The 9,865-nt window shown below is 60.4% G+C and overlaps 1 protein-coding gene across 2 annotated transcripts; it reads right to left on the bottom strand.

Annotated features, from left to right (window-relative positions):
- Positions 1-5,809: 5,809 nt before the first annotated feature.
- On the bottom strand, positions 5,810-9,565 carry PRAP1 (proline rich acidic protein 1). 2 transcript variants are annotated; one of them, XM_070470538.1, is made up of 5 exons: positions 9,310-9,565; positions 7,421-7,487; positions 6,735-6,784; positions 6,164-6,261; positions 5,810-6,060 (listed from the first exon to the last, which is right to left on the bottom strand). In XM_070470538.1, exons 1-5 carry the CDS (start codon positions 9,315-9,317, stop codon positions 5,849-5,851), a joined length of 435 nt encoding a protein of 144 aa, XP_070326639.1. In that variant the 5' UTR covers positions 9,318-9,565; the 3' UTR covers positions 5,810-5,848. The 2 variants fall into 2 exon arrangements, with proteins under 2 accessions (XP_070326639.1, XP_070326640.1); XM_070470539.1 differs by lacking the exons at positions 7,421-7,487; positions 9,310-9,565 and adding an exon at positions 8,407-8,746.
- Between the last annotated feature and the right edge of the window lie 300 nt (positions 9,566-9,865).

The raw sequence follows: 9,865 nt of genomic DNA, 5'->3' as shown, positions 1-9,865 counted from the left end.
GGGCAGAGGTCCCACTGGCCGCTGCACAGGGCCCCTCCCTGAGGGGTCCCTCCTTCCTCCTTCCTCCTCCAGACTCTACAGGACTGGGTGCGGGAGCTGCGGTGACCAGGGATCCCCAGGGCCCGGGGGAGCCTCCCGTGGTCTGGACCCGGGGCTGGTGGACCTGGAGGGCAAAGAGGCACACTGGGCGGGCCTGGGACTCAGCCTGGGGAAGGGACCATGCTGTGGCCCGCCACTGCTGGGGCTTCATCTCAGACAGCTGACCCCACAGCCGGCCGCTTCCAGCCGAAGAAGGGCCTCCTGAAACAGCCTTATTGAGGTGGAATTCTCAGGCAGTAAGCAGATCACATTTAACATGTTCAGTTAAGCTCGTTTGGGTGTTGGATCAGCACCCCCATCCCTACCCCACAGGTCGGTGTGCACTTTGCAGAATTTGGTTCCCGAGGAAGGCCGTGTGCGCCCAGCACGCTCCTGTAGGGTGCTTGTGTGGAAGGCCGTGTGCGCCCGGCACGCTCCTGTAGGGTGCTTGCGAGGAAGGCCGTGAGCGCCCGGCACGCTCCTGTAGGGTGCTTGCGTGGAAGGCCGTGAGCGCCCGGCACGCTCCTGTAGGGTACTTGCGAGGAAGGCCGTGTGCGCCCGGCACGCTCCTGTAGGGTGCTTGCGAGGAAGGCCGTGAGTGCCCGGCACGCTCCTGTAGGGTGCTTGCGAGGAAGGCCGTGAGCGCCCGGCACGCTCCTGTAGGGTGCTTGCGAGGAAGGCCATGTGTGCCCAGCATGCTCCTGTAGGGTGCTTGCCGTGTGAGTCCGTGATTCCTCTTTGCTGCTGAGTGGGGTTCCACCACTCCCTGGCACCTCTTGGGGGGCTCTGGGTTGCTTCCAGCTCTTGGCTGTTACAGATAAGCTTGCTGTGAATGTGAGCTCTGGGGTAAACACCTCTGTTTAAGGCTTGGCCATAGGGCACACGTGTGTGACTTTGTAAGAAGCTCCCAGACTGTTTCAGGCCGCTGAGCCACTTGACCTCCCCAGCCCCAGGGAATACGCGTTCCAGCCCTGGTCCTCATCCCTCTCTAGCGGGACTGTCCTGATGTCGCCTCCAGTTTTAATTCTCCTTCCCTACTGGTTAATGATGTTGAGTATCTTCTCACAGGTGTGTGTGGCCTTCTGTCTTTTGTCTTTGCTGACATGAACAGTCAGTCTCTTGCCCATTTTGGACCAGAGCCTTTAATGATCCTGGTCCCCAATTCCCCTGGGGGAGAGGGGGACTCCCCCCCGGGCTCCCACCCCCGCCAGGCAGCCCTGCGGCCCCAGCGGATGACCTGCTCTCCAGCTTGCTCCTGGCACCGCCTGCCCGGGGATGCGTCGGATCCCACAGCACTGCCCCAACGACGCCCTTCTCCAGACGTCAGTCCCAAGTGCTTCTGGCAGACTGGCTGTAGATTCGGGGTCCCTACAACCCCTCCTCAGGCTTGATTAATTTCCTAGAGCAGCTCACAGAACTCGGGGAAACAACCACTCCCTGAATCACCGTTTACCCTAAAAGGACAGGATTTGGGAACCGCCAGGTGGGGAGGTCCTGGGGGGGCATCCCTGCCCCCCGGGCACCACTCTCCCCACCTGTGCACATGCTCAGCAACCCCAGAGCGCCCTAGACCAGCCTGGTTTTCTCTGAGGGTTCATGCACTGGCCACTGGCAATTGATCCAACACCCAGCCTCCTCCCCTCCCTCAGGACTGGGTGTGGGGCTGGAAGTTCCAATCCTCAATTCCTGGTGGGTTCCCTGGCAACTGGCCCCATCCTTAGGGACCTTCCCAGAGTCACCTCATTCACACAGTGAAGGATCACACTCATCACAGGAAAGGACCTCTGCCAGGATCAGGGATGAGGACCAAACATGTTTCTGATGACAAATCACAGCATTTTTCACTTAGTCCGAGCTCTTGCTGGGGATCCCCTGTGCCCACCAGAAGGTTCTTGTTCAGCCACTCAGTTGTGTCCAACTCTTTGCAACCCCATGGACTGCAGCACGCCAGGCTTCCCCGTCCTTCACCATCTGGAGCTTCCTCAAATTCACATCCATTGAGTCGGTGATACCATCCAAGCATCTCATCCTCTGTCGTCCCCTTCTCCTTCCTTCCATCTTGCCCAGCATCAGGGTCTTTTCTAATGAGTCAGTTCTTTGAATCAGGTGGCCAAAGTACTGGAGCTTCAAGCTTCAGCATCAGTCCTTCCAATGAACATTCAGGACTGATTTCCTTTAGGATTGGCTGGTTTCATCTACTTGCAGTTAAAGGGACTCTTCAGTCTTCTCCAACACCACGGTTTAAAAGCATCAATTCTTCAGCGCTCAGCCTTCTTTATGTTCCAACTCTCGCATCCATACATGACTGCTGGAAAAACCATAGCTTTGACTAGACAGACTTCTTTTGGCAAAGTAATGTCTCTGCTTTTTAATATGCTGTCTAGGTTGGTCATATCTTTTCTTCCAAGGACCAAGTGTCTTTTAATTTCATGGTTGTAGTCACCACCTGCAGTGATTTTGGAGCCCCCGCAAAAATAAAGTCTGCCACTGTTTCCCTATTTGCCATGAAGTGATGGGACTGAATGTCATGATCGTAGTTTTTTGAATGTTGAGTTTTAAGCCAGCTTTTTCACTCTCCTCTTTCACCTTCACCAAGAGGCTCTTTAGTTCCTCTTCACTTTCTGCCATAAGGGTGGTGTCATCTGCGTATCTGCAATTATTGATATTTCTCCCAGCGGTCTTGATTCTAGCTTGTGCTTTATCCAGCCCAGCATTTCACATGATATACTCTGCATATAAGTTAAATAAGCAAGGTAACAATATACAGCCTTGATGTACTCCTTTCCCAATTTTGAGCCAGTCTGTTGTTCCATGTCCAGTTCTAACTGTTGCTTCCTCCCATCCAAGTACTAACCAGGCCCGACCCTGCTAACTGTTGCTTCCTGACCTGCATACAGATTTCTCAGGCGGCAGGTAAGGTGGTCTGGTGTTCCCATCTCTTTAAGAATTTTCCACAGTTGTGATCCACAGTCAATGGCTTTAGCATAGTCAATGAAGCAGAAGTAGATGTTTTTCTGGAATCTTCTTGCTTTTTCTATGATCCAGCGGATGTTGGCAATTTGATCTCTGGTTCCTCTGCCCTTTGCAAAATCCAGCTTGTACATTGGAAGTTCTCAGTTCATATACTGTTGAAGCCTAGCTTGGAGAATTTTTGAGCATGACCCTTGCTATCATGAGAAGTGAGTGCAATTGTGAGGTAGTTTGAGCATTCTCTGGCATTGCCTTTCTTTGGGATTGGAATGAAAACTGACCTTTTCCAGTCCTGTGGCCACTGCTGAGTTTTCCAAATTTGCTGGCATATTGAGTGCAGCACTTTCACAGCATCATCTTTTAGGATTTGAAATAGCTCAACTGGAATTGCATCACTTCCACTAGCTTTGTTCGTAGTGATGCTTCCTAAGGCCCAAATGACTTCACACTCCAGGATGTCTGGCTCTAGGTAAGTGATCACATCATCATGATTATCTGGGTCATGAAGATCTATTTTGCACAGTTTTCTGTGTATTCTTGCTACCTCTTAATATCTTCTACTTCTGTTAGGTCCATACCATTTCTGTCCATTATTGTGTCCATCTTTGCACGAAATATCCCCTTAGTATCTCTAATTTTCTTGAAGAGATCTCTAGTCTTTCCCATTCTATTTTTTCTTCTATTTCTTTGGATTGATCACTGAGGAAGTCTTTCTTATCTCTCCTTGCTATTCTTTGGAACTCTGCATTCAGATGTTTCTTTTCTCCTTTGCCTTTAGCTTCTTTTCTTTTCTTGGCTATTTGTAAGGCCTCCTCTGACAATCATTTTGCCCTTTTGCATTTCTTTTTCTTGGAGATGGTTTTGGTCACTGCCTCCTGTACAATGTCACGAACCTCTGTTCATAGCTCTTCAGGCTCTCCGTCTATCAGATCTAATCCCTTGAATCCGACTGTCACTTCCACTCTTGGGTTCAACCAAAAGCTCAGAGTCGGGGAAGAGCACAGACCACCCTTTCCAGCCGTGGGAGGAAGGGTCACAGCTGGTCCACTTGGGGCAGCTCAGGCATGTGGCGGTGAGGGTTGGTGGGCACTGCATGGCTAAGAGCCTGTGCCCAGGGCCGTGCATCAGGGCAGAAGGCCGTGGCTTCCGGGTGGGTGGCCTCAGTCATCCCCTCCCTGTCCAGGTGCCTCCCCCACCAGCAGTCACTGCAGATGCGTTGCCTGGTGATGGGGGCAGAGGGAGGGGACCGTGCTCGGAGTCAGAGGACTCAGCGCCTTTGGGCAGCTGAGCAGTGCGAATGCCCCTGGGAGTTTAGGGGGTTGCAGGGGGAACTAGCCAGGCAGGCCTCCCCTAACGCCCTCTACCCCGTCTGCCATGAAGGACCAGAAGGGGCCACGGCTGTTTCAGGTAACAGACCTCCCCAGGATCTCAGTCAGGGGGCTGAGCAGCCCGTGGCCTCCGCCAGTGTCCCCTGCTCACCCTGAGGCCCCCTGGTGCCCACTGCCTCTCTAGCTGGGCCTTCGGTGCAGGAACGGCCCAAGATGACCAGGCTCCAGTGGGGCTGGAGGCAGCTTTGGCCACAAACACCCCCCTGGGCTGCCCAAGGCCGTGCCCAGCGTGGACCTGGGTCTGCCCTCCTCAGGACAGTGGTGCCTGATCACCTGTACTCTCACTCGGAGAGGGCTGTCCCCTCGCTGACAGGGTGATCTGGAGGAGCCGTGAGCCCTCACGGGGGCCGTGTGAGGTTCAGAACAGCCTGAGACCTGGGCGATTCTGGGGCAGGAGCAGGGGACTGAGTCAGCACTGCCCCTGCACTTAGCCAGAGGGTGGTGAGGTGCCTGGTGGGGAGACCAGGACTGCTCCGCCCCAGGTAGGACCGGACCTTGAGCAGGTCTTTCCTAATAGCTCAGTTGGTAAAGAATCCGCCTCCAATGCAGGAGATCTGAGTTTGATTTCTGGGTCGGGAAGATCCCCTGGAGAAAGGAAAGGCTACCCACTCCAGTATTCTGGCCTGGAGAATCCCATGGACAGTCCATGGGGTTGCAAAGAGTCAGACGTGACTGCACGACTTTCGCTTTCTTCCACTGTGAGCAAGTCACTGCCAGGCCTCGGTTTCCTCATCGGTGCCTGGGTGCGAGAGCTCCTGTTGGGCTGGGAGGCTTGTACGCTGCTGAGCAGTGCATCTTGGGGTGAGGCTACCATTTGAATCCTTGAGGAGCTTGAAACTGGGGGGGTGACATACTGGCTCTAGGGCATGTGAGGTCCCCGCTGGGCATCTCATTGTGTCTCAACCCCGAGCGGGCTCCGTCCAGCTGTGGGGAGGGTTCAGGCACCAAACATGTCCCTCTATACCCCGGAACGTGACTGCTGCAGGGAAAACCCTCTGCACCTGCACGCAGATGGCATGCAGTGCTCCAGTGACGTGCGCCCACAACCAACGTCGGGCTTGCCGACCCGCAGGACACAGAGCCTGGGTCCGTCTGCCCCACTCGCCTGTGCACTGTCTGTTTGTGCCTGTCCCCTGAGCCAGCAGTGCCGGGCCCCTCCTCCCAGTCTTCCCGCTCTCCGATCCCGCTCCATCCCCGCCCATCCCAGCACCCGGGGAGGCCGGGGGGAGCAGCTGCTGCCGGGTGCGAGGGCTCTGGGCGGGGGCCTGGGCTCAGCTTGTGCAGCAGGGACCCTGCATGTGTGGGGCCAGCCTGCGGCCCCCTTCTCCCAGACAGCGGGCAGCCCACAATCACTATTCTTGAAGAGACACCGCCACCTCTGCAGGCTTTATTTTTCTCTGGCCGGGGTGGGGTCAGGGCTCCCTGGGGTGGTAGATGTGGTCTCGGTCCTCCTCGGGTCCGTGAAGCACCTGGCGAGGGCGCAGCACCCGAGCCCAGGGCCTTGCCTCCTCCAGGGCCTCCTCGGGCCCGTCGTGGAACAGGCTGTCCCGGTCAGGCTCAGGACCCTCCCTCGGGCCCAGGACGCGGCCCAGGGCATCCTCCGTCTCTGCCGGGGCTTTGGCACCTGGGGACGGACAGAGCGGCTGTGGCCTCCGTCTCCCTCCCAAGGTGTCATCGTCCAAGCCGACCCCATGCCCCCCAGCCCAGTGGGCACTGCCCACCCCCACCTTGCTGCTCCTTGCTGGTGGCCATGAGCTTGGGTGCCATGAGCAGCCAGATGAGCTGGTTGTCCTCCGGAGACTCGACCATGCGGGCATCCCAGGCCCTGTGATTCAGAGCGCCGGTTCACATCCCATGCTCAGCAGGAGGCCCGGCCCTGGCCCAGATCCCCGGGCCAGGGTCCCCACCATATCCCACCTGTGTGTGGGCCCAAGGAGGCCCTGCTGGTGAGGCCTGGAGGAGGCTCCAGGGGCCTGGCCAGAGCAGAGGTCAGCGGAGCCCGGGGCTGCAGACAGGGCTGCATCCCCTGGCCTGGCTGCCCGGCCCGTGCAGCTGTCTGCCTGCTGCCCCCCAGCGGGAGCCAGCCTAGTGGGTGCCCGGGCCCGGGGCGGGCTGCGGGGCCCGATCCTCTGGGTGGGGCAGCAGGGGGCCGCTGACCCCCCCAGGCCCGCACTCTGCTCTGCTCTGCTCAGGCGGTCAGCTCTCAGGGGCTCCCGCACCTCCCCTCCCCAAAGCTGGACACAACCCCCCACCCACCAAGGTCCCCAGGGGGCGTGAAGGACTGCCAGGGGCACTCACTCCAGTGTGTCCTGCTCAGCCCCGACTTTGCCTTTGGTCTGGACGCGGACCTGGGAGAGGGAGGCCGCAGGTGAGGCTCAGCGCAGTGCTCTGAGGGGGTCGGGGGGGAGGCGGGCGGCTGGGAGGGGCTGCACTGAAGCCCCTGACGGCACTGCTGGCTCCATCCTGCCCCGCGTCTCTGACTGGAGGCCTTGTGGTTTCTGGGGAGACTTGAGGACAGCACGGGGCTGCACCTGCTCCACCCACCCCAGCTGGCGGCCTGAGCACAGGGCTGGTTCCTCTGCCTGTCCTTCCTGTAGGGCCGACGGGGACAGGGCAGCAGGTGAAACGGCGACCCACTGCGGTGGCCGGGCCCAGCAGCTGCGGGACAGCCGTGCCCGTCCGCCTGTGTCCCCCTTGACCTGAGCACTCCCAGGCTGTAGGGCGGGGTGGCCTGGACCCGGGGCTGGGGAAGGACACGGTCCCAGCAGGCATGGCCCCCTGGGCAGCCCTGCACACGGAGGGGTCCCAGGCTTCTCAGCACAGGGGAGCCTCACCAGGCCCCCTCCTCCACCCGGCTCACCTGGGGTCATCGAGACTTGTCCCACAGACCCTGCTGAGGGCCCCAGTGCCCACAGGCCCTGCGGTCGCATCCGCTGGTGCCTTTCCAGCCCCAGGGGGCGGCTGGGTGAGGAGCCCACACGTACCTGGTGGGTCCGGGCTGAGCCTGCCTCCAGCAGCAACACAGCCGCCAGGCCGGTGAGCAGCAGGAGCCTGGGGGCAGAGGGGAGACTGAGGCAGGCCGCTCCTGCCCCTCCACCTCCAGGCAGGACGCCTGGCCTGGCCGGCAGTGGTCCAGCTGGGGGAGCCAGGGCCAGGTCCTGCCCAGGTCTGCAGCTAGTTCACTGTCCCCCGCGTCGCAGATCAGAACATGCAGGCCAGGCCCACGCCTGATCCCCATCCTGCAGGCCCCGGTTTCCCGCGGCTTTGCCTGCGGCTCCGGAACCTCTGTCGGCTGTGTGCTAAGGGCCTGGGGCTGAGGGGTAGGTGAGGGGCCCACAGCACTCCGAGGCTACACCCTGTGGCTCCTCAGAGGCAGATGGCACTTCCCTCTGCCCCCGACGTGGGCAGGAAAGACGGGGTGCTCTGCGTGGACACCTGCAGCCTGACCTCCAGGCCAAAGACCGAGCCCGAGCAGGGCTTCTGGGGGCGTGGTCGAGGCCAGGCGGCGGGGGACGCGGGGGCCCGGGGAGGGGCCCGGGGCTGACTGCAGGGGCGTGGGGCGCGCGAGGGTGCACACGTGTGCAGGTGTGTGCTGTGCGCATGCCCTGGCATCTCGGTTATTAAACCACAGGACACTGGGCCCCTGGGGAGCAGCTGCCGCTGCGCGTGCGCGTATTAAGCCGCTCCAGTCGTGTCTGGCCCTGAACTGAGACCTCACTGCGGTCTGGGCCCTCCCGGGACAGAATCTGAAGCAGACAGTCCAGAATCGCCTGGCATCGTGGGGGCGGCAGACTGCAGCCCCTGCCTTCCAGGCCCTGGTGGAGGGCAGCCCGCCGCGCTGGCCGCCCGCAGCTGCTGCGCCGCCGCCCAGCACAGCCTCCCCTTCTGTGTCGCTCGAGCCCCTTCTGTCTGCTGACTGGATGCTGCCTGACTCCAGTGAGGTTTCTCTTAAATAAACAGACCGTCTCACCCGCCAAGCGTGGCTCAGCTGTCCCTGTGCAGGGAGCATTCGCTCCTGGGGAGGGCCTGGGGGCCATGTTTGAGGGGAGGGACCAAGGCTTCCTGCCCGATACCCCAGCTTCGCCTCCAGCCCCACGGAGACCTTTACCCCTCCAGGTGACTCATGGGGTTTCCATGCACACCACGGGGGCAAAGGGCAGGCACCTGCCCTGGACTACAGGGCCCTGGCCTGATCTGGGCACCGAGCCCTAGGCAGAGGCTCTGAACACCAGGAGGCCCCCATGTCACTGATGGGCCCACCTCGTGTCCAAGCTGGGGTGCCTGGAAGAGCCCCCAGGACAGGAGGGCCAGGGGAGCTCGGACGTGAGAAGGGGTTGCGCCCAGCAGGAGCCGCAGGACTTCCCGGCCTCAACCCCAGCTCCCAGGGTGACGACCCCTTGGGTTCTGGCTGCCCCCACCCCCAGGGCCCCCCGGGCCTCCAGCCCTACCTCATCGTCTTGACCCATTTCCATTTTGTCATAGAGCTGCCTCCCCTGACTCTGGTGTCTCCCACCTGCTTCCAGGGCCTCTCCGGTGCTTCTCCTCAGGGCCAAGGTGCCCCAAGAGACAGGGGCTCTCTCTCCGGAGCCACAGGGGTGGCCTTTGGAGATGGAGCCCTGGGGACAATGACCGTTCTGGGGGACTCAGGAGGGAGAGCTCTGTCCCCGGGCCAGAACACCTGGGAGGAGCCAGCGCCTGGGGGGCCAGCCAGACAGAGCCTGGACCGCCGTCCAGAACCAAGCTGGGCTTTGGGCACAGGTGCCCTGAGCCTGGTCCCTGCACTGGGGCTCCGGACCCAAGAAACCGCCCAGCAACGCTGTGATAAGACGGGGTGTTTGAGGGGGGGCCTGGGTTTAAGGGTGCGGCGCATTACCTTCTCATGTCAGGGTCGCCTTCCTGGTGCAGAGGGTGTTCGCGTGGGCCCACAGTTTCAGACCCAGGTAGCCGGCAGCCCAGGTGTCCAGACGCCTGGTCCTGCTCCTCCCGCCCTCGCCTCTCCAGGTTTTATGGCCCCCGTGTGGGCGTGTCTGGACACAGGTCAGGGGCCAGGGATCCTGGCTGTGCTGACAGGGTAACTGGGTCCCCCTCCACCCGTTGGTCACACCCATGACCCTCCCCAGGAGTGGCTCTCAGCCCGCTCCCGAGACCTGGCTCAGCCCTGCCGCCCCATCTCTCCACACGCTGGGATCCGCACTGCCTGCACCTCACCCACCTGTGTTCTGATGCTGCAGGCCTTGCCACCAGGGGTTTCGGACCCCAAGCTGGGCCAACTGTGGCTGGAAGCCAGATGGCATCCCAGCCCGCCCCTCCCACTGGGCCCTTAGCCACAGCTGCTGGACTCCTCTGAAATGTCACGAGTTCACGAAACTCTTTAATAAATCCAATACTCAACCCAAGCAATATCTGACTCTGTCCAATATTGTCATACA

Source organism: Odocoileus virginianus, chromosome 7 (genome assembly GCF_023699985.2).
Source record: "Odocoileus virginianus isolate 20LAN1187 ecotype Illinois chromosome 7, Ovbor_1.2, whole genome shotgun sequence".
NCBI classification, from domain to species: Eukaryota; Metazoa; Chordata; class Mammalia; order Artiodactyla; family Cervidae; genus Odocoileus; species Odocoileus virginianus.
Note: the sequence above shows the minus strand (reverse complement) of the source record. Positions and strands in the feature narration are given on the sequence as shown.

Excerpts from the sequence above, each read along its gene's own strand:
- PRAP1 (XM_070470538.1), bottom strand. Across the intron at positions 6,785-7,420 it reads GCTCAGCCCGGACCCACCAG|GTCCGCGTCCAGACCAAAGG; the intron begins GTACGTGTGGGC and ends TCCCTCTCCCAG. Across the intron at positions 6,061-6,163 it reads CACCAGCAAGGAGCAGCAAG|GTGCCAAAGCCCCGGCAGAG; the intron begins GTGGGGGTGGGC and ends GTCCGTCCCCAG.